A 25,229-nucleotide genomic window follows, 5' to 3' on the forward strand; every position below is an offset into this window, starting at 1 on the left:
AAATCAGTAATTGGACTAACCAGGAAAAGGGGAGCTCTTTGAAGCTCCTGTCCAAAACAACTGAAATAAATAATGAAGGCTGAAGAAGAATATTCAAAATAATGGGTAATCACTAAACACTTCCCAATTGGGAGGCCAAGCAAGAAATAAGTCAGAATAAGACAACCATGACTAGGACCAAACAACGACGACGACAAGAACAACAACAACAACAAAACAACAACAACAACAAAGAGGCACAAACACAAAACGGGTATGTATAAGCTGGGTTTTGTTGAAAAGTAACAACTGAAGTAGTAACTCTTTAAGCACTTTATAATCCCTTGCACTTAGACAAATGGTAGTTTTTATTACACGATGTGTCATCTTGCACTCTGAATTTTTCTTTTCCTTATCACTACAAGGTGGGATAACTTGTATCTTGTATTTCCTAGATCTTACAAAATAGTCATTGTAGTGCTTGCTAGAATATACACCAAATTTTATCCTCAAGATAAACTACCCTCAAGATAATGAATGAAAAGAACAACAACAGTTCTCAAACTATTCTGGTATCAGAGCCCTTTTTCCCTGTTAAATATTACTGAGGACCCAAAAATATTTTGTTTATTTGGGTCCTATCTAGCTGGTATTTAATGTATTAGTAATTAAAATTGAGAAATTTTTAAATACTTCACAGTAATAAATGTCATGTTAATATAAACAATTTTATAAAAAACTGGTTTTCAAAAAAAAATAGCAAGAAAAATGGCACTGTTTACATTTTTGCAAATCTCTTAATGTTTGATTTAATGGAAGAGAGTTCGATTCCCACGTCTGCTTCCACATTCAATCTGTTGTGATAGTTACTTAGACTAAAGTGTATGCAGACAATTCAGCTTCACAGATATGTAAATGGAAAGAAAAGAAAGGGCTCTGCAGACTCCCTGAAAGAATGGAGGAGCCAGAAGTCCTTGAACCAACCACAATTTGATCCACTGAGGTATTAGAAAAATCACCTTCTATAACATAGAAGCCTAAAATCATCTCAGAGTGGAATCCATCTCTGGTGGAAACAGATCTGAGGAAGCCTCCTGCCCTATGCTGACAACATCCCCAAGAGCAGGATCTTTCAAAACTGCCTGGCTGTTTATCATCTGGGATGCTTGTTAACATAATCAACCCGAGGCCTTACCACCAGACAAACTGAAGGAACATCCCAGGAGCTCCACACTCTTGCATTCAAGTACCAAATGATTCTTAAAATTAGGCAAATCTGGAAACCCTGCCCCATAAGGAAACCTACTGTGACACTGGGGCAGAATCTCCATGTCACTCAACTATTGAATAAAAAAGCATATACATGCTATTGGAACCTGGTCCTTCAGATAACATTCATTTATAAAACTGCTTAGAAGGGAATTAATTAAAGAGGAAGAAAGTGATTTTGAAGAGTAACAACATCCCCTAATCACTTACCTGGGTACCCACAGTGATGTTCGGCATTGAAGAAATACCAGCACTAGATTTGGGCTTTTTATTTTTGGCTCTAGCCTTCTCTAACATTTTTTTCCTTTGACTAAAAGGGACTACACCCCTGAAAAGAAAAAGTATAAATTGGTCAAGCAAGCAGCAAAGAAGCCTATTAATCTGAAATTACATATAATATTTTTGCTTGTTGTATTTACAACTTATTCTTAATCATAACTTGCGCATAGCTTTAATACATAACTGGTCCTGTTTTTATTAAACCTTTAGGGATTAAAATTTTATAGAAAATCGATCACCTGAAATTTTCTTCCAAATAATTTTATTTCATTAGTAGATTCCCCTACATATTATTTCTGCCAATGTAGATTTACTAAACTCCTTAAAACACAACAGAAAAAATACATTTTAAAGTCCCTAATAGTAAAGGGATAAAGGAAGACACAAAATATACATCCAATGAAATACTGTAATTATATTTTATATTTAATTATATTTTAAGTAATACTGTTAAATGAAAAAGCATAAAAAATACCCGATAGCCTAGGTTCCCAACTATGTAAAAGCAAAGTACATATTTATGTATAGGAAAGAAAGATTTAAAATACTTCCAAATGCTAACAGTAGTTACCTTCAGGTTGCAGGATGATAGGTAATTTTTGTTTCCACTTTATACTTTTGTAAAATTCCATAATTACAGTCACTAAAGTATGTGTTACTTTTATAAGTTTTTTTAATGTTACTTTGTTCCAAAGTGAAATTTCCCTCTCTACAAAGCAGTATCTTTTGACCAACCTTCTCATGTTGGTATTCCACTTCTCAAAGCACCTATCTATGCACATAAAAGCATTCACTGATAAGGAATTCCCCCTCCCTGTGTTACTCACCACCAATATAAATTGTTCTCTAGCTGGGCACAGGTGTAAAGGGCACAGCAATGTAAAGAAACAATCCGTTCACCTTGAAGTTCTGAGTAAGTCTGTGCAGTGTGCTCTAATTTAGAAGCCACAGAACTTAAAGTTTCATCTACCCATGTAGCAACCTAAAGAGTAAAATATTAGAGGCTTAAATAAATAAGAAAGGACTGTGGTCAAAACTAGGAAACAACATACATACTCTACGGACTGCAATTCTAAAATGTTTTGAGCTAAATGCCAGAAAAATAAGTAAGTCAGAAAAGGCTCTTAATTAAGAATCTAAAATACTTTCCTTACACAAATAAATTGAAGTAGCAGCTATTGAAATGATCGTCTAAAGCCATCTCAAAGAAATTAATCAAAAGTAAACATTTGCTACAACAATTTTAAAAAGTATTTAGTGACTCTAGGGGCATCTGGGTGGCTCAATAAATTAAGCGTCCAACTCTTGATTTGGGCTCAGGTCATGATCTCAGTTTCATGAGTTTCATGATCTCACAGTTTCATGCACTGACAGCACAGGGCCTGCTTGAGTTCTCCCTCTCTCTCTGCTCCTCCCCCATGCTCGCTCTCTCTCAAAATAAATACATAAACTAAAAAAAAAAAAAAAAAAATATTTGGTGACTCTAAAGCCAAAGAGAATCCAAGGCAAAATACCCACATACTTCCCCAATCCATCTCGGACAGCTTTTGTTAGCACTTATCTCAAATATTTTGTCCTTCCCTTAAGGGAAAAAGCCACCTCTAAAGTTGGATTATAATATAGGGATAAACCAGCAACAAAAAGATTATATACTGGGATTACTCTCTTTAGGCTTGAGATGCTTTGAAGTTGTGGATTTAGAAAGACAGAAAATTAGAAGATGGAAAAGGGGCAGAGGGAGAGGAAGAAAACCAAGAACTGAAGCATGAAATGTTTCTCAACGAATGCAAAGTATTTCCTACCTTGTTATTTTCTGTAGCTACAGTTGCTCTTATGCTATTTGCAGACAGCAGGACTATCTTTTCATTGGTTAGCCCCAGAAATGTTGCTCGTGGATGATGCAGTGAAGGATTCTTAGAAAGCACAAGAAAAATGATCACTATTTTGTATGTTGATGTATAGAACCATTCGATGAAAGCTTAATATAAAATACCTGTGCATTTCTGTAAGGCTCAGATTCACTCCACTTCCACTGATAAAGTTCTCCTTTACTGCTGACAGCCAGAAGCTCAGAATATAGAGCCCCAATACAGATGAACTTTGTTCCATCCTATAAAGTAAAAAATAATACAGTAGTGTAAGTACAACTGGCCAAACCTAATCACTTTAATCGCTTCATTAAATCGGGATTAATTCAGTAAACATATAAACCACAGCTGTGCAAAGTCTTCAGCACAGCCTGTAAGGCCCTTCGTAATGCAGCCCTGGCTTCCTCTGTGAAATCACTGTCCTTCAGTCACACAGGCCTTCTTCCAGCTCCTAGACCATGTCCGCAGGATCCTGTCATGTCCTTGGTATTCTCTTGCTTTGTTTCTCAGTGACTCAATCCCTATCCTTAATCAAGTCTGCTCAAATGAAACCTCTGACCACACTACCTACAAAACCACCACTGTCATATTCCACCTCCTTACTCTGCTTTCTTTGTAGATGATAGCATTTCACAACTATACTACATTATGATAGTAATAGTATATTCACAATACTGTATTACTCATTTACGGTCTATTCACTTGGATAGAAGCTTTGTCTTGTTCACCACTGTATCCCCATTTTTTTAGAACAGTGCACATGGTAGGTGATATAAATGTGCCAAATAAATGAAGAAAACAATAAGCTGAAGCTGGAAAAATCAAGCGTCAAGACAGAAGACTCCTTTTCTCTAGACTTTTCCAAGCTGCTGAAACAAACGTCTACGTTGTTTTTTTTAAGGTGAGAGTTCATTTAGTTTTAAGGTGATGCACATGCCAGGTGTTAAATGCAATTAAATTCTAAAAATCTTTGACAATAAATGTAAATGAACAGTATCAATAATTTTTATGTTTATTTATTTTGAGAGCGAGAGAGCAAGAGCAGGGGAGGGGCAGAGAGAGAAAAAGAGAGAGTGAGCGAGTGAGTGAATGAGAGAATCTCAAGCAGGCTCCACACTCTTAGAGCAGAGCCTGACACAGGCTCAAACCCGTGAACCATGAGATCATGACCTGAGCTGAACCCAAGAGTCAGACCATCAACAGACTAAGCCACTCAGGTGCCCCAGTATCAGTATTATTTTTAACATAATGTTAATATGATCAGAGTCATGAAGCTACCCAGAAATCACATGGCAAAACTTGCCATTAAGAGATTTTTGGTTGTACTTTTGCTACTGGTCTAAGCACTGCTTCTCTTTGGAATTCTGGCTCTGGAGTATGCTAAACTAATGGTGTCATTTTGCTTTTCTGTCAAATTCCAATCTTATTTGGTCAGATGGGTTACACTGGTCAGCTAAAGCCTGTAAAGTCTGCCACGATTCATAATGTAACAACAGGTTATGCTGCAGAGGTGTACCGAAAGAACCCAAATTTTAATCTTCTATTTTACCAATACCAATCACCCCTATTGTCAAGTCACTTCCACAGAGGGATAGGAGAAACCAAATTCGAAACTCTGCAAGTTACCAATTCCTCTCTTATCCTTCGCCAAGCGTATCTGAAAACCTGTGTCTACTCTCTCCAAGGTGGCTGCATCAAATCCTAACATCTCTACCTCACACTTCCTTCTCCTCCCTTCAGTTAAAGGATGATGGAATCAAGCCAAGTGAGCCCCAAACCTGGATCCAACACCTATCAAGTATGTGACTCTGGGTAAGTTTTATAACTTCTCTGAACCCCCTTTCTTTACCTCTAACGTGGGTTTAATAATATATATGGGGGGAGAATAAAAGCCAAAAGACAGTAACATATATAAAGTAGACAGCACACAGCCCAGCACAAATTATGCTCAAATTCAACTATGATTACTCTGCCCCCAACTTCACCTTCTACTTACCCAGAAAAGCACAAGCTTGCTGAATATTCCTACTTCTAGATTTAACAAAAAAACACCATTCTCCTCTCCTCCCCACCTTCATCTCAGAGAAAGAACTGTCCTTCTCTCTTATTTAAGGGTAACCCCCACACACAGGATGTAACACTCTCTCATAACCCCAACAATCAACCAAACTAATCCTTCCTTCAATCCTACTCATGGTAAAGTGAATTGCTTGGCATGTTTCACCTTACCAGCTTTCACTCAGAGGTACAACTACACCTCGAACAGTCATATCAATGCCCCATGCATTTAATTAGCCCATCTTCTCTTTAAACTCTTCAAACCATTTGACCCTGTTCATCTGTTCTGGAATTTCTCCTGTCCCTATTCATAGGTCACTATTCCCTATTGGTCTTCCTTCTTTTTTCATGGCTATTTTCTTCATCTCCCTCATACCACCATCCACTCCCTGCCCCAGATTCCATCCACCCTGTTCCTTTATTCGAATATGCTCCACCCTCAGCCTGACAGCAGCCATTGGGGCATCATGCTTATTAAACATGTACATCTCCTACCTCCAAACTAACCTGTTGCAAGAGTTGTCTACTGGATGTCGTAAAGCACCCTAACATCTACAAAATAAATTTATCATCTCCTCCAAAGCTGCATATCCTTTGCAGTTGCTCTCTCCATGAATGACATCCACCACCCACCCTGTAACAGGAGAGACATGAAAACCTGGGCCCTCCCATCACCTCCTCTTCTTCTCTCTTAACAATGTAGTGACTAGTCAACCAGTACTGCCTTTGCCTCAAATTCCTTAGATTCTTCCCTTCCTCTATCTCCACTGCCATTACTTTAGTTGAGATGCTCATAATTCCCTTCCATGACAATTCTATCAGTCTCTGAACAGACTCCAGATTTTTCCTATTCCTATCTTTCTCCTACAATGCCAAGAATCTTCACCTCATAAAAAAACAAACAGAACCCCATGGATCCCATCATGTCACTTCTCTAGGAACTCTGTTCCTAGTGACTGCAGACCGTCTTAACCCCGTGGCAAGTTGCCCGGGGGCACTCACAGTCTTGCTCCATCTTGCTCTTCTCTACTCCCTACCCACACTGGATTTCTCATTGTTCCATAACCACACCGTGCCCTTTCCTGACTCTAGGCCCATGCTTGATATGCTTGGAATGCCTCTGCATCTTAGTCACTGCCTCCTTAACCTTAAAAATGCTGCTCAGATATCATCTCCTGTGTGAAGTCTCTACCAAATGTCTCAGGTGGCATTAGTCATTCTCCACTGTGAAACTCTAAGCACTGTATTCACACCTTCAAGTCTACCACTGATCACACACTGTGAACACATTATACTGTATGTGGATGTATGTCTTCCCCACTGAGAGGGGCCATATCATACTCACCTCTACATTCCCAAAGGCCAGCTTGGCACATGGCACACAGTAAGAACACTCTTATAACTGAATGAATAGATGAATTGTAACTTCTCCAAGTAAAATGCCTTGCCAGAGCAATACAATCCTGAACAAATCATCCCTACAGCAAGAACATGGCGCACAAAGCTTCTCAGAAGTGACTTTACCTACATCCTCCAAGACAGACCAACGTTCCCCAGGGTAAGTCCTGAATGAACTAACTGAATGCCAAAGGCTCTGAAAATCCATTACGGACAAATGTGGAAAATGTGTGTGTCCAACCAAAGGAAGATGATGGGATAATCACCTATCGCTTCTTGCCCAATTTAGATTTGTTATGTGAAGAAATACGAAACAATCAAACACAACAGAAAAGAACAGTATTTTAGCTCACTCATTTTATAACATCATACAAAACATTGTTTTTATTGTATTTATGAAATAACAATGGCTGCCTCTGAGCAAGTTAGGGCCTACTTCAACCCAACTGGAAAAAGTAGATGTGCATGTTTCCTGAAAGATCAGTACTTTGTAGCCCTATTTTTTTTTTTTTTAACAAAAATCAAGTCACTAAAAGTTGAAGCTGCTCCATAAGTTTGCAACTGTCTGAATAACAAGAAATAACTGAACTGAGGCCATCAATCAAACTAGAAATGTCTCCCCAAAAGGAGATCGAAATCTGCCAAAAATGATAGAAATTATGTAGGGGCCAAAACTGAAAAGAAAAAAAAAAAAAAAAAGGCATGTAGTCCAGCAGCAGTGTAAATTCCTGCTGACCACATCTATATTTAGTGACTTCTATTTTGAAAACGTTGGCCTTTCTATTCCTATATTTCTCCCATAAAACTTGGTTTTCATCTTTTTAAAAAAATGTTCCATCAGCCAACACTACCTCTCCCAGGATGTACCAGCACCAACAGCAACATTATCACATATTATGCCTGAAGTGGATGGAATATAACCAAGGGTTACAACGTGCAATTTGATCAACTTTAGTTATTCACACTTCATTTCTCTTTGCCTATCCACTTTCCCTAGTCTCCTTATGCCTGCCTTCGTTTCCTTTCTATGACAACTTCTCCTTTTAAATTATGTTTGTGACACATTTAGCTAATTCTTAACAGGTACTTACTACCTGCAACATCCAAGTGTCAATAACACAACAACAACAAAGACCTCTCCCCACTGAACTTGCCCTTCTAGAACCCTGAAGGTGAAGCAATATGATCAACAAGTTTGGTCAACTGGTTCCAACAGTGAGGCTGCTCCAAATAGCTTAAGTAAGGAACCAAATGTCATGGCCTATTTGCTCTCAACACCATTCAAACAAATGGAGAATCACATGCAGCTCTGCAATTCAAAAGACCAATGTGAATATCTTTTCTTTATTTCTTAGGCCATATGAAAACAGGTCCACGACAGTAAGGGAAGGGACTGCAAATTAACATCACTGACTTGCTCCATCAGTTTGTTTCTTCACCACCCACGACACAACTCTCACCACACTCTTCTCCAACAACTTGCTTAAAAATAAAGGATATGTGCGTGCTTTAAACTGAAAGCATTATGGGGCACAAAGCAAAGTTTTTATGTTCAGTTTCAGCAGATTTACTCAGCATGGATTTCTGTGTAATTACTCCTCCTTCTCCCTCCCACGTCTGTTATTCCCTCTTATCTGTGCATTCTCTTGGTAACAGTGTTTCGTGACTATAGCTGCGTCTTTTTTCCCTTATAAGTCACCTTAGATTCTTGTTGGAAGTAAGCTGGCATAAATATATATATATCTAGATATATCTAGATATATCTAGATATACAGCTGCATTTTACATGTAGACATTCAGCACATAGAACTAAATTTCTAGTCTGAGAAAAGTAAATTTCAGAACTGAGAAGTGAAATGAAGCTATGTGAGATAATCAGCTAATGGGAAGATTGCATCCTCTTACCAAAGTAACTGAATTATCAGAGCTACTTCCAGAAATATAAAGTACAAAAAGCAAACAGGAGGAAGGACAGGAATGAGGGACAGTGGTATGCTGGGGAGGGAGGGAGGAACGATGGATGAAGAGGCAGGGCAGCATAATAAAAAAGTTGACATTCTGGGGTAAAACTATGCAGAAACCAGTATAGATTTGGCTGGTTCAACTGTGAACATGAGGAACGTGGACTTAGAGGCCCTCCCTCCATCTCTCCCTTAGGTAGATACAGACAACCCATTAATTTTTTATTATGCTACATTATTATAGCAATAAAATGTTTTCATTTCTTGCATTTTTAGCCAAGGCAGACAATGGACGTGGTCGTATCTCTTTCAGCTTGTGCTCAACTCTGTACCAGCAGAGAATCCAGCGCTCAAAATCCTTACTGCCCCATGGACCCACTTGGAATACCCAAACGCTGCCGCTGGGGTCTCACCCGTCCATGACTTACAGAAACTGTTCTCTTTGTAGAACAAAGACCCTTTGTTCTCCTTGTTCTTTACACTTTATATATAATGGGTCATCTAATTCTCGTGACAATCTCACAAGGCAAAACCCATTATTATCCTCATCTTATACATGAGAAACAAAGGCCCAGAGAGGTTAAAGGTCTTAACCAAGGCCACACAGCTAGTAAGTGGCAGGGCCAGGATATGAACTCCAGCAATCTGACTCCAGAGTCCACACTCGGCAATCACTCTGGCCTCCTAGGATTCCCCAAAGCCGCCTGTACCTAATTCTATAATGGTACTTACTCCAAAGCATTAATATCATTGTTCTGCCTTCTACAAAACTATTACCCTAACACCTAAGCAAAAGGCCTAACACAAAGATTGCAGTGGGGCACCTGGGTGGCTCAGATAAACATCTGACTCTTGGTTTCAGCTCAGGTCACGATTTCACGGTTTGAGGAGTTCAAGCCCCGCGTTGGGCTCTGTGCTGGCAGCACAGAGTCTGCTTGGGATTCTCTCTCTTGCCCTCTCTGTCCCTCCGCCACTCACCCTCCTTCTCAAAATAGACAAATAAGCTTCAAAAAAAAAAAAAAGGAAGTATGCATTTAATCAAGGCTACTAAATTAATAACGACTGACCTTCACCTGTCTTCATGAAGACATCCTTATAATAATTTCTAATTTTTGTATTTTTAAGGTATTGAAAAATTAATAAAGGAAAAATTTTTATGCCTACTTAACAATTTTTAAAACTTTTTCTTTTTACCTTTCAACCCCCTGCCTCTAGTACTCACCAATCTGTTCTCTGTATGTATGAGCTTGGTGTTTTGTTTTGTTTTTGTGATTCCACATTCTTATATAAGAGTGGTCATATAGCATTTGTCTTTCTCTGACTTATTTCACCCGCCATAATGCCACTGAGGTACAATCCATGTTGTCACAAATGGCAAGATTTCCCTTTTTTTATAGTGGAACAAAATTCAATTGTATATATGAGTATATGTATGTATTATATCTTCTTTATCATCCACTGATGAATACTTAAGGTTATTTCCATATCTTGGCTATTGTACATGCTTCAGTGAACACGAGGGTGCACGTATCTTTTTGGGTTAGTGTTTTCATTTTCTTTGGATAAACACCCAGAAGCAGAATTGCTGGATCATATGTTAATTGTTTTTAATTTTTTGAGGAACTTCCATACTATTTTTCAAAGTGGCTGTACCAATTTACATTCCCACCAACAGTGCACAAGAGTTCCCAAGTATGCTCTTATACTAGCTTTGACATTTAACTCAAGGAATAACTCATAGAAATATTTAAAGTTTAAGGTTACCTGAAATATTTTCAGTTCAATATTAACTATAAAAGGCTTAAAGAGAACACTCATTCTACTATGAAAGAAACTTTATTAGCCTACAAAATGGTGAAACTTTGAAGAAACTGCTGTTTCTCTAAATAGGGAGTAGGGAAAAGTCAGTACTAATCCAGAAGATAATTAACCAATGGAATTTCTCATGTACCCCAACACAATGAAGAGTGAAGATACTATGGTTACTACGCAAACTTCCAATTTAAAAATACTGGATTAAGTCATTTCTGAAGTTAAGCTGGCAGGCATTCTTTAACCCTCCTCACCCAAAAAAGAAAGAAAGAGACATTACTTCTAAGTAGTGAATGCTGACAACACCCTTTATCTCCCTGCACCCTCCACCTGACACTTGATCACACATCAAGCTCCCCTCCACCAAAACCCTTGTACTTCCCAGGGATCACTACCGCCAATTTTGGGGGGAGGGGGTGGGTGGGCAATATGGTCAACTACTGGTATTTGTTGATAACTATGATAATGCTTAAGAGTTTGATTAGGCTTAAGCTATTTTTTCCCTAAACTGCATTTTTTATATCTAAATTTCAATCATAAGCTAATAAAAAGTAGATCTTTTCCAGTGCAAATATTTTAAATTAGGGGTTTAATAGGAAAAAAAGGTACAGGAAGGATATATTTTGCTTCACACACTCCTATTCCTCCTTGATGTCTAAACATCAAGGAAATAACACATTAAGTGTTATTAAGTCTGCACAGTCTCAAGATATCACGATGTACTTATTAACTGTTTCTGAAAACAAGCTGTACTAAAAACATGCCTATTAGTAAAGAGCAACAAAGAGTGTCTAAGCCTAACAGAGCATACGCTGGCCAGGGAAAAAGTTTGCTAGATTTGTACTGTTTAAAACGCTTATTCATCAAAAACAGTACATGATAAAGAAGCCCAGACTAATATATATGCGATGGTACTATTAAAACAAGATTCACGAATCCTCTCTTACTTCCTGCCAACATGGAAGTAGACACAGGCTAATATGATCCAGGCAAGAGAAGTAGGAAACACAGAACAATGTACGGAAGAGAGGGGGAAAAAAAGCCCTAGGTTTAAATCACCTTCTACCATACCACACGGAGTAAAAGCAGAACTTAGGACATGTCTAGTTTTATGGAAAGAAGTAAGAGAATGCCAATACAGGGAAAGTTTGTCAGCTGCCAAAGAAAACAGAATAACCTTTGCTTACAAAGAGACTGATTAAAATTCATGTTCCTTCTTGTATTCAAGCTTTCCACATGAGCTGAATACAGAAGAAAATAAATGAACTACATCAAGATTCGCAATAACTATGAAAAATAAATTTAAAAGTTAAACAGTATTTTCCTTTAATATCCCAAATGCAAATTCAACTCCAAAAAAAGAAAAAAAAAAATCTCTATCAGAATCTCCTTATCTGTTAGAGATTAACCTCAAAATTTTTATGTTCTTTTCCTCCTACTTAAGAAAATTTCCTGCCCACTGGCTCTGGAAATAAGAAGAAAAAGGCACATCAAAAGAGAGGTGAAAAACATGGCTTCCTGTAGGAGCCATTACCAAGCACTCAGGACAAGGAAACCTACACAGCATCAACAGGATCAGACACTATGTTTCCTCTGCAGCAGTGATGGATTTTTAAAGATTCACATCAACTTAACAAATCCTGGATGCCTTCTAGAAGCCAGTCACTGTACTTTTCAGGATGCAGAGCCGATCTCCCAGTCCATTCCTGTTCAGCCTACTTTGTCTCCCACAGCATTTAGAGCAAAGGGTCTGTCAGAATTCAGTGCCATGAAACAGGGCAACTAATTAGTCAAAAGAAACACAGATCCCTATCTTGCCCTGACTTGTGGGCTTCTATCAATGACCACAAATTTGCTCTGCAGTAGCAGGGGTCCACTTGACATTATAAAACAAATTTCTACCAAGGGTTATCAGTTACTGGCAAAATTATCACCAAAAAAGAAGTTCTGAAACAGAACGCTGATGTGTTATCTGGAACTACCATTCCGATTTCTCCAATTTACTTCATCAAGTAGAAAAACAACAACAAATAATAGCACCACTGAATCTACATCTAAGATGACTCCTGTAGTGCCAAATAAAGATGTTCTATGTATACTTTAAAATAAAACAAAAATATCACTTATGTCTCGTGTGTGTGTGTGTGTGTGTGTGTGTTTTACATAATGGTAGTACAAGGGCTCCTCCTTGGTTCAGCTGGTTAAGCGTCTGACTTCGGCTTAGGTCATGATCTCTCGATTGGTGAGTTTGAGCCCCTTATCAGGCTCTCTGCTGTCAGCACAGAGCTCACCTCAGAGCCTCTGAACCCCTCACCCTCTGCCCTTCCCCAACTCATGCTCACTCGTGCGTGCTCTCTCAAAAATAAACAAGTATTTAAAATAAAATAATGGTAGTACAGGGGCGCCTGGGTGGCTTGGTCAGTTGAGCATCTGACTTTGGCTCAAGTCATGATCTCACGGTTCCTGAGTTTGAGCCCGGCATTGGGCTCTGTACTGACAGCTCAGAGCCTGGAGCCTGCTTCAGATTCCGTGTCTCCCTCTCTCTGCCCTTCCCCTGCTCACACTGTCTCTCTCTCTCAAAAATAAACATTAAAAAAAATTTTTTTTTGTTTTTTTAAATAATGGTAGTACAAAACTCTGAAATAAAATAGAAACCTTGGTGGGGGAGGGAGGCAGTTGGGTTTGCCAGGAATCCATTTAAATGGAAAGGGTGGGAATCTTTCCAAATACCTTATCAGGCCACCACTGCAAATCTTCTCCTAGAGATACTGGACTTTGAACGGGTGTATTCTTCTTATCCAAGTTTGGCTCTCCTTCCTTGCTGGTAGAGCCCCTTTCATTATCAAATGAGGCTCCATCAAGCCACCTTCGTTCACGTAAACGTAAAACGGATTCACGTTCACGCAACAGCTCAGAGTCTCTCTCTAAGGGAAGAAGGAGAACTGGTATGCAATTGGGTCACACCAGTGGGATAAAAGTAAGCCACTCTCTAGTAAAGACCCTTCAGGATGCAACTAACAGCAGTTTATCTACTCACAAAAATTTAATGTAAATGTATATCTAGTAAGCCTGACATGCAACATTCAAAACATTAACTCTTTCAAGTGAATCTATGAAAATTATAAACTAGCATTTTTGAGAACTATGTAGAGGCAGACTTTTTTGAATTCCAACTACTAATTTTAGAACAGAATTACTTTATTTTAAAATGGATTTTTAATGGAATTGAAAATTTTTGGCTTTCATTAAAAATGGTTACCATAACTTTATCTACTAGATAATGTGCATAAATAAGAATTTCAATATATCAGATACATATGTAAATCAAGAGTATTTAGTAGAATGCCTTACAAAAACAAAACCTTATACAAACAAGGAAAAAACCTGAAAAGGATAAAATATAAATCCATTAACATTAACTATAAAAATGTTAATAATTCAAGCCCTTGTTCAGAGTAATCTTATAGACTGGATGTTCATGGTCAGTTTCATTCAAAAATTTTTGAGAAACAGACAAGCTTCTTTTTCTAACTATCTTTATAGAAAGATAAAAAGATTTCCTTACAAAAATGCTTCCCCTGCAATTGGCCTTCAAACTCTCTACAGACAGTTTGTTGGGGGGGGGGGGGGGGTTGTTTGCTCATTATTTTTTTAAGTAAGTAATCAAAATATACTTCCCAAGACTTGGATAAGAAGGATTAGAAACAACATTAACTTGAACCATATGAAACTGCCATCCATGCAGGTCAAAATGGAAGCAGCAGCAATTTCATATGGTTCAAGTGAAAAGCAATGCCTACACAGAATGACCAAAAAAAGGGGAGAAATTTAGAAGGAGTTATTTGTGCTTGATATTAAATATCTGAAAATGAAATGTTTGATAAAGGCAGTAAAGTATGGATTTATTTAAATTTTTTAAAGCTATTACGTAACAGGTTCAGTATATTTTAAGATCATCATAGGTTTATTATTTTTAAACTCTGCTTTTAAGTACTCGATATTTGTAGCAAGGTCTTAATAAAACATAGCAATTTTTCCAGTTTACTAATGATCAGTAGATAATATAACTGATTCTTGTCTGTTATTTGAATCAAGCAGTTTTACATTCCGGAAACTAAAAAAATTGACTTAATAAAGTTAAAATACAAGTTAAATCTATACCAACATATACAGAGAAAAGTCTTACATTCACAGGATTTCAAAATCTTCTAACCTCTACTATGTACTATACCTTTCAAGAATTTCAAACTTTTGAAAGTAACATTTGATAAGCTATACATTTCCACATATTAATTATTGGCCAATCCCATTTCTATTAAATTTTTTCATACTTCTCACTTCCATCTAGCCAGGATTTAAAATGAACAGAATAATCACTTTATTTTAATCAAATAAACTAAAGAGACTTGTTTTCTGAATGCTGCATGTCACTGTAAAGTAGAATTCTGCTTTTAGTTCAGAATCCATTTTCCTAATTAAAAATACAGTTAGGTAAGTCAAATCCCTTGACAGGTATTCCACAATGTAGGTAAGATCATCTCTAAAGTGAAGTACTATTTGTGGCTCTTCCAAATCAAAAATAACTAGTTTAATACCAAAGCATTCAAAAAGAGTAATAAGTATTAACGCATAATTACTACAATATTAAAAGTTAAAACATAGCGAACTCTATCACTATGTCTCCATATAGCCAGCCAATGATCACAAAGAAATAAATGCAAAATTACCTCGAGATGAGCCTAGCCTGGAAAGCGATGAACGACGAAAAGAAGGATAACCAAAATAGCTAATGTCTTCAGAAAACATGGCATCTGCATCAATAATAACACTTGGGTGGGCAGAATGAATGTCAGCATCAAGAAGAGACATAAGATCCTCTATAAACAGAAAGAAACATAAATAAAGCAGATACAGAAAATATCTGTAGACCACTGAAAGGTCTCTGAAAATTAAATCAGATTAGAATGAGATGCAGACTACTGACATACCCTGAGGAAAAAGTCCTAACTACCTAGGAAATAATGTTACTAATAAAGATTTTAGGGAACATCAAATGCATGAATGTCACTTGGGCTACCTAAATAATCACAAGAAAAAAAAAAAGATCTCTATTAAGATATTTGTAACATTAGGGGCGCCTGGGTGGCTTGGTCGGTTAAGCGTCCGACTTCAGCTCAGGTCATGATCTCACGGTCCGTGAGTTCGAGCCCCGCGTCGGGCTCTGTGCTGACAGCTCGGAGCCTGGAGCCTGTTTCCGATTCTGTGTCTCCCTCTCTCTCTGCCCCTCCCCCGTTCATGCTCTGTCTCTCTCTGTCTCAAAAATAAATAAACGTTAAAAAAAAATTAAAAAAAAAAAAAAAAGATATTTAAGATATTTGTAACATTATAGATATAATGTAGCCAAAATCTAAATGCAATCATTACATATTTGGTAATAAGGGCATCAGAAAACAACTTTCCAGAGTCATCTGTCAGACAGTGATAAAGCCATGCATATACATCTATGTCTTTACTGGGATAGAACACAAGTCCACTGAGCAAAAACATTTCCCCATTTTCCCTAAAAAGTATTTTACAAATTAAACACTACAGTGAGAAATACCTACCACCTTGGAAAGAACCGTCAGAAAACCCATTGTACTTTATAATTCCATTACCCACTCAAAAAAAAGTTTCTCCCTCTAAAGCTAAGAAAACCATGATGGTGATCCACCAACCTCCAGGCAAATAAGATTCACTGGCTGTATCATCCCCATCATCTCCATCTTCATCATCCCGGCTAAGTAAATTATTTACAGCAAGGTTTACATCAAGATTTGTTCGCTGAAGTTCCCGAATAATGACACTTCTGGATTTGCCTTGTAAAACGACCTGGGCCTGAAGTAAAAAATAAAGAAGAGTGCTATGCTAATTTTCTTGTGACTATACTTTTATCAAAATCAGCTTTCTAGAAGCAGTATTTCACAATTCATGCTGCAAGTCATGACTAAAGCCCAGTACATTCAGTTAAGTCCTTAACTGAATATTGTTCTGCTGCCTGTGTGAAGTGTTCCACAAAGTCCATACCTGTGAAATCAGCTCCTCTGGAATGACAGAAGCAGGAATAACTGGCTGGGGCTGACTGCCCAAAAGCCCAGACCCTCGATCCCGCCCAGTCCGAATAACTCGGGTCTGTCGGCGGGAATCTCGAGCTCCAGCTGAGGACCTTCCAGAAGACCCTCCTCCACTTCCACCTACTCCAGAACTCCATCGACTTCTAAAAAAAGGAGAGAATTTAAGACAATATTTTTAACAGTCATTCTGAATAGATCACTTTGGGTCTCACGTTCATTCCCCTAAGTGAAGACAAAGCTATTTGTCTAACTGACGTAACAGTTTATTGTATTTTAATAGAACAACAGAACTGAGCCTCAAACTAAAACTGTTTGTGTTTTAATGCTTAACTTACATAAAATCACTCTTCAGAAAGATAAGTATCACATTTATGCATCTTTTGATGTAATGTTTTAAAGCTCCACATACCAAATATTTCTAGTCACAATTCTAAAATGTGTTATAGGACACACCTTGCCTCTACCTGGAAGACTCGTCAGACAATAACTACCAACAACATGTTACACAAAAAGTGTAATTCAGAGTTTAGGGTTCAAACTGCTTTGCATGGAATAAAACATTTATTTGGCAAAGGTATTAGTCCATTGATATTTAGCACTATTAACCACCTTAACCAAGGAAAAGTTATTATTTAAAAGTCATTAATTTTTTCTTGAGTATGAGAAAACTTAGAAAAGTCATGACATTTCCATCTTTACTTATTGCCCCGAACATGAGCATTAAGCATTTTCAAATCAACAAAGCTAGATAACCATAAACAACTGCTTTTCTGTATTCAAAGAAAATGTTCTCACAAATCACATTAGCCTTAGAAATTATGACAGTGCCAGTCTATTTATGTAAAAAAAATTTTTTTAGTATAGTTGATGCCTCTTTAAAATGAATCTAGTATTTAGAGATCATTCAATCTAGATAAAGGTAATTTATTCTCAACTATTATGCATGGTACTCATCTAAGGCTGAAACCTTCAACTTGCCCACGCAGATTTAGTTTAAATATGATTTTCCAAGTCTTTTGTTCCCTTACAAATGTCTGACTATATTAACCATAACAATTCTAATATACAACAAACTACTGGATCTCTCTTCTTACTTAACTGGAAAGCACAACCTATGTCTAAACAAATAAAAAAAAAAACTTTTAAAAAGTTTCCTCAGTAAAATGGAAAAAGAACAAATCTCCAGAAAACCTGGTGTCATCCTTTTTGATGGTTTTCTTTTTTTTTTTTTTTTTTTCCCAACGCTTTTTTATTTATTTTTGGGACAGAGAGAGAGACAGAGCATGAACGGGGGAGGGGCAGAGAGAGAGGGAGACACAGAATCGGAAACAGGCTCCAGGCTCCGAGCCATCAGCCCAGAGCCTGACGCGGGGCTCGAACTCACGGACCGCGAGATCGTGACCTGGCTGAAGTCGGACGCTTAACCGACTGCGCCACCCAGGCGCCCCACTTTTTGATGGTTTTCTACACTTGTTGATGCACTGTATCAATTGTTTATGTGGTATTTGTATCTACAGCCTGAGAACTGCCCAAGATAATTTTAGAGAAAAACATTATTGTGCATTCTCAGGACTATACTATGAACCATCATTTAATCTCAGTTATGCAATAGATGTCATAAATATAACAGTAAAGAACCATTCATAGACCAAAAGAAAAACTAAGGTGCATTAAGAGTACATTGCAGTAACAAAAAGGAAATTTAAGAAAACAATTCCACTTACAATAGCATCAAAAAAAAAAAAAACAAAAACCAAACAAAAAACAGTACTTAGGGATAAACCTAACCAAGTAGGTCAGACTTGTATATTGAAATCTACCAATCACAGCTAAGAGAATTTAAAGAGGGCACAAATAAATAAAAACAAACCTCATGCTCCTGGACTGAAAGACTTAATATTGTTAAGATGTCCACATTACTCAACGCAACCTACAGATTCATTATAATCCCTATCAAAATGCTAAGGGCATTTTTTGCAAAAATAGAAAAATTCATCCTAAAATTCATGTAGAGGCTTGAGAGATCCTCAAGAGCCAACACAAATTTGAAAAAGAAGAAAAACAAAATTCTAGAGAACTCATACTTTGTGATTTTGAAACATTATTCCAGAACTACCATAATTAAAACAGTATGGTACTGGAATAAAGACAAACAGACCAATGGAACAGAATAGAGAGCCCAGAAATAAACCCTCATATGGTCAAATGATCTTTGATAAGGGTGCCAAAACCACTCAATGGGGAAAGGACAGTGTCTTCAACAAATGACACAGAGAAAATTACATATCCACAAGTGAAAGAATGAAACTGGACGCTTATGTTATACCACATGGAACAATTAATTAATTTACTTATTTTTTATTTAAAAAAATTTTTTTAATCTTTACTTATTTTTGAGAGAGAAAGAGAGAGAGAGAGAGAGAGAGAGAGAGAGAGAGAGCGAGCGCAGGGGAGGAAGAGAGAGAGAAGGAGACACAGAATCCAAAGCAGGCTCCAGGCTCTGAGCTGTCAGCACAGAGCCCAACGCAGAGCTCGAGCCCACAAACTGCGAGATCATGACCTGAGCCGAAGTCGGACACTTAACCAACTTAGCCATCCAGGCGTCCCTGGAACAATTAATTTAAAATGATTCAAGACCTAAATATAAGACCTAAAACTATAAAATTCTGAGAAGCTATAGGGGAAAAGCTTCATGATGCTGGATGTGGCAATGATCTCTTAGATATGATACCAAAATCACAAGCACGGAAAACAAAAACAGGCAAAATAACTATATCAAACCTAAAACCTTTGTGCTTCAAAGGACATAATCAACACAGTGAAAAGGCAACATATAAAATGGGAGAAAATATTTATAAATCATGTAACTGATATAAAGGGTTAAAATAACCCTATCGAAGTATACATCTACTCCTGAGCAGACCTTACAAACTCAAATCTCCATGAAGGGTAGACAGATTACATTAATAAATGAAGTCAAGATAACAGGGAAGAGTGGAAAGTATCAGCCTACCTAAAACACCCAAGTTCACTGCTGGATTCATCCATCAAAACACCAACGGCTGCCATTTTGTAATCTCTGCTCCACAAACCCTGAACTGAGGTGTTGAAAGACATTTGTCAAAATATCTCTGGTTTGTCCATTAACCTGTTACCATGGAGGATACCATGTTTTCCCACTCATACCTGCTGTGCAGGGTTTCTTCTATCAGAATCCAAACAACCTTCCAGAGTCTCCCTACTTCAAATTGCTCTTTTACATTTCTTTCTGTAATCAATTTGCTATACTGAACTAAACATACAGTAATATAAATTTATCAGTGGTCAAAAAACACAGTACTGGAATGAGCGATTCTTGATATCTATAATTTTAGTAAGCTAGTAAGCTATATATTGTTTAATACTAAACGCAAAAGCCCTGGGGCACCTGGGTGGCGCAGGTGGTTAAGCCTTTGGTTGAACCTGACTTTGGTTCAGGTCATGATCCTATGGTTTGTGAATTCAAGCCCCCCATGGGGCTCTCTGCTGTCAGTGCAGAGCCCACTTCTGATCATGTCTCCCTCTATCTCTGCCTCTCCCCGCTCACACTCTTACTCCCTCTCTTCCAAAAATAAACATTAAAAAAACAAAACAAAACAAAAACAAAAACAAACCAAAAAAACCTCCAAACTCCTGGGGAAACCAGTTTCTACTACCTATACTTTGCTCATCAAAATTAATCCTACAATTCTGATCCCATTACATAGCACTCAAGGTAACAGAATGACTCAAAATCAACTGAGGAAATCACGCCATAGGAATTAGTCCACAGCTTGCAAACTCAAAGTCAAGGGCCAAGCTTTGTCCATACAGCTGGTTGGTTAGTTAAAAAATATATACATAAAACCCACGGTTTGTGGGATCAAGCCTCGCATCCAGCTCTCTGCTGTCAGCATGGAGCCCGCTTTGGATCCTTTGTCTCCACCCTCTCTCTGCTCCTCCCCCCCGCCCCCAAAAAATAAACAAATAAACTTCCGGGACACCTCTGTGGCTTGGTCGATTAAGCATCCGACTTCAGCTCAGGTCATGATCTCGTGGTTTATGAGTTCAAGCCCTGCATCAGGCTCTGTGCTGACAGTGCAGAGCCTGCTTCAGATCCTCTGTCCCACCCCCCCCACCTCTCTCTGCCCCTCCCCTGTTCTCTATCTCAAAAATAAACATTAAAGAACAAACTTTTTAAATAAACTTTAAAAAAGAGCTTATACACACATAAACACCACACATATGCTATATACATATGATTGGTTATGTGTGTCCCTGTGTATATATTTATTTACATAAAAATATTAATTAGTTCTAATATTTAAGCCAAGATGTTCACATAGGATAGAGAATTGCAGCTTTCCTTGGGACAAAAAAAGGGGTGGGGGTAAGGGGCACATGGCTGGTTCAGTCGGTGGAGCATGCAACTCTCAACCTCAGGGTCATGAGTTCAAGCCCCACACTGGGTATACAGCTTACTTTAAAAAAACAAAACAAAACAAAACAAAACAAAACAAAACAAAACAAAACCAGGTTGGAGGGGACACAGAAGTTTGCATTTGGCAACAATGACTCTGTATTCTCCTATGGGAATAATCAGCTGATCAGCTGCCTCCTCTAAAAATGGGGCATTCGCTTAGTCTGTCACAGTCTTACTACTTACCTACTATCTTACCCACCTAGCCAGCTTCAATTATTATTTACAGTGACCTACCTGGCTTTTACATTCCAAATCCAGTGCTAATTACTAACTCAGATGAGACTCCAAAGGAAATATAGTAGCTCAAATGAATGAAAAGCAGCTTACACCTATCACCTATTATATCCAGTGACCTCAAACAGAATAAAAAGACTTTAGATACAAATACCTCCATTTAAAATTTACTACTGAGCACAATTAACTCTCTTTCCCAAGTAAATTTGGTGTTCTTACCCTTATCCTGGTCTGAAATGAGTTGAACAAAATTACATCGGAGATTTTTGAAATATTTCCCAGGATAAATCTTGCTAGTTATGAAAGGGAGAAAACAGGAGGAATGAGAAATCTTTAACACAAACACCTGCCAACAGTGAAAAGGCCAAAGGGAACAATGCTAAAAATCCCATAAATTCTGTGTACTATGCATTCCTAAGAATGATCGGTCAAAATAAATGATCAATTCTCAATTATCTATGTTAATGGAAAAAGAAAAGCCAACTATCCCCAACTCTTCCAAATGTAGCTCTCAGATACAGTCCATTCACTCCCTGATTCACAACCCAGAGGGAGCAAAACTGGACTCTGAAGGAAGGGCAGGGGGTAGGGGTGCCACAGTCTTCGGGGATGGTCCCTTTCATATTTGACTGCATTTGGTAAATTTGTGGATAAAAATCCCCTCTGGGAGACTTAAGCTCTGCCTTCCTTGATTCTCTATGACATGTTATAAATTGCAAACTTCTTTAAAGTTCACTGTAATCAACACAGAAAGAGGAAAAAACACCCATTATACAACTCACAGAAAAAATATATTATGAAGAAAAATATTTTTGACTCTATAAAATTTAATTTACAAAATAACTTGATCACAATTTCACCATCAACAAACTGAGACTTTTCAGAGGCCAAACAGAAACAATTAGCCCTTAAGTGCTTATGCTTTGTGGACATCTGCAGGACCAAATAAAGGTAAACAAATGACTGACAATGACTTAGTGGATGCTGTGATACCTGTGACATTTCTCAATACTTCAACCCATGAAACACGAAAGAAAGCTCACACAGAGTTTATTCTGCGCATGTGTTTGGATGAGAGAGTGAGGGACAGAAAAGAGTGGGTGCACAAAGCAGTGTGGGCAAGGATAAGAATGGAGGACTCAAAAATTGCTTCTCTCTGCATTTTAAACTCTTAAGATTAGCCCTAATCTTCTTCTGAAGTATATCTACAGAGGTTTCATTCAAGATCAAATATCCTATACTTTATTATTATTATATTTGTCACACATTTTATCAGGAAAGTCCTAAAATTCCACTGCTATATTTCAGTCACTCCACTATAATTGGTCATATCCAACTTTTATTTATAAAGAGAACTTAAATCCAAGACAAACTGAGCAACACAATAGTAATGAATTATAAACTAAAGAATAAAACAAATGTTAATGAGACCATAATGATACAAAGAACTAAATAGAAATAAACAAGAAATAAATGGACAAGGAAGGAAAATTCTTTACAAATTCCAATTAATAAATATAAAACAAATGAAAATTTAAAAAAAAATTGGAAATTAAAAAAAAATATTTGGCCAACACCACCGAAATAATTAAGGCAAAAAATCATTGTGCTAAAATCAAGCATAAAATAAGTTACATAGTCATCAAGATCTCCCCACAAAGTACACATTAATTACACAGAGGAAAATAGTAACTTAATATAATTAAGAAACCTGGCAAACACCACCTTAACTAATGAGGGGTAACCTTATCATCAGATGAGACATACCAACATCATGCACCTCCTGACATGATGCACCGAGAAAGGCCCATCATTACTTCTGTGCATTCTTGCCAAAAATGCATCACCTGCAATCCCTATCAAAACCTCAGCAAATTATTTTGTGGATACCAACAGACTAATTCTAAAGTTTATGTGGAGAGGAAAAAGACCTAGCATAGCCAACACACAACCCTGAAGAACTACAAAGTTAAAGGACAGACACTATATCTAACCTCAAGATTCATAAAGCTAGGGTAATCCAAATAGTGTGCTATTGGAAAAAAAAAAAAAAAGACAAACAGGTCAAAAGAACAGAATACAGAGCCTAGAAATAGACCCCAATCCCCCACATAAATACAGTCAACTGATCTTTGGGTCAAGGGAGCAAAGGCAACACAGTGGAGCAAGGACAGTCTCTTCAACAAATGGTGTCAGAACAAATGGACATCCATATGCAAAAACAAAAACAAAAAAACCCTGAATCTAGACACAAGACCTCACACTCTTCATAAAAATTAACTCAAGATGGATCACAGACTTAAATATAAACTGCAGAACTATAAAACTCTTACAAGCTAAATACCAAAGAAAATCTAGATGACCTCAGGTATGGCAATGACACCAAAGGCACAATGAAAATGCTCTGTAAAAGACACTGTCAAAAGAATGAGAAGACAAGCTATAGACTGGGAGAAAATATTTGCAAGACACATATTATAAAGGCCTGTTATCTAAATTATACAAAGAATTCTTAAAACTCAAACATATAAAAACAACCAATCCAATTAGAAAATGGGCCAAAGACCTCAACAGACACCTCACCAGAAAAAATAGCAAGTGAGCATATAAAAAGATGTCCCACATGGTACCTCACTAAGGAAATGCAACCTACAACGAGATATCACTATACACCTATGAGAATGGCCAAAATCTAGCACACTGACAACATAATACCAATTGTTGAGGAGGATATGGAGCAACAAGAACTCTCACTCACTGATGGTGGGAAAACAAAATGGGATAGCCACTTTGGAAACAGTAGTCAGTTTTTTACAAAACGAAACATACTCAGTGGCTCAGTTGGCTGAGCATCCGACTTGTTTTCAGCTCAGGTCGGGATCCCAGGGTCATGGGATCCAGCCCTGAGTTGAGTTCTGTGCTGAGCGTGGAGCCTACTTGAGGTTCTCGCTCTCCCTGTGTCTGTCTCTCTCTCCTCCTCTGTCCCTCTCCCCTACTCATGCACGCACCTCCACGTGCTCTCTCCCCAAAATAAAAAAACAAAAAAACTAAACATACTCTTAAGATATATTCCAGGGACGCCTGGGTGGCTCAGTCGGTTAAGCGTCCGACTTTAGCTCAGGTCACGATCTCACGGTCCGTGAGTTCGAGCCCCGCGTCGGGCTCTGGGCTGACGGCTCAGAGCCTGGAGCCTGCTTCCGATTCTGTGTCTCCCTCTCTCTCTGCCCCTCCCCTGTTCATGCTCTGTCTCTCTCTGTCTCAAAAATAAATAAACGTTAAAAAAAAAAAAAAAAAAAAGATATATTCCAGCAATTGTGCTCCTTGGTATTTAGGAGTTGAAAACGTATACCCACCAAACCCCCACCCCCCCACACACACACACAACCCTGCACACAACATTAACAGTTTTATTCATGATTGCCAAAACTTGGCAGCAGCCAAGATGTCCTTCAGTATGTGAATGCACAAATAATCTGTGGTACCATCCAGACAATGGAATATTATTCAGCACTAAAAACAAACAAGCTATCAGGCTATATGAAGACATGGAGGAAACTTAAATGCCTATTACTAAGTGAAAGAAGCCAATCTGGAAAGGCTACATTCCATATGATTCCAACCAAATGACATTCTGGGAAAGACAAAACAATGGAGACAATAAAAAGATCAGTGATTGCTAGGGGTCAGAGGGGAGAGAGGGAGGCAGAGCACAGAAGATTTTTAAGGAAATGAAATTACTCTGTTTGATACTATAATG

The 25,229-nt window shown here is 37.8% G+C and overlaps 1 protein-coding gene across 8 annotated transcripts in view; it reads right to left on the bottom strand.

Moving 5' to 3' along the window:
- UBR5 (ubiquitin protein ligase E3 component n-recognin 5) overlaps nt 1-25,229 on the bottom strand; it is a 138,787-nt gene that overhangs the window by 66,427 nt on the left and 47,131 nt on the right. For 6 of the 8 annotated variants that reach the window (XR_009253372.1, XM_058698728.1, XM_058698729.1 and 3 more), the window contains exons 6-13: nt 16,691-16,880; nt 16,342-16,501; nt 15,352-15,501; nt 13,355-13,566; nt 3,521-3,637; nt 3,330-3,440; nt 2,355-2,509; nt 1,459-1,576 (exon numbers count right to left, since the gene is read on the bottom strand). Coding sequence is in view for 7 of the 8 variants with exons in the window: in XM_058698728.1 (XP_058554711.1) it covers nt 1,459-1,576; nt 2,355-2,509; nt 3,330-3,440; nt 3,521-3,637; nt 13,355-13,566; nt 15,352-15,501; nt 16,342-16,501; nt 16,691-16,880 (1,213 nt within the window). In the remaining variant the exon portion in view is untranslated. The remainder of the gene's footprint in view (nt 1-1,458; nt 1,577-2,354; nt 2,510-3,329; nt 3,441-3,520; nt 3,638-13,354; nt 13,567-15,351; nt 15,502-16,341; nt 16,502-16,690; nt 16,881-25,229) is intronic. The other 2 variants (XM_058698726.1, XM_058698725.1) reach the window with 1 other exon arrangement.

Source organism: Neofelis nebulosa, chromosome 14, assembly GCF_028018385.1.
Source record: "Neofelis nebulosa isolate mNeoNeb1 chromosome 14, mNeoNeb1.pri, whole genome shotgun sequence".
NCBI classification, from domain to species: Eukaryota; Metazoa; Chordata; class Mammalia; order Carnivora; family Felidae; genus Neofelis; species Neofelis nebulosa.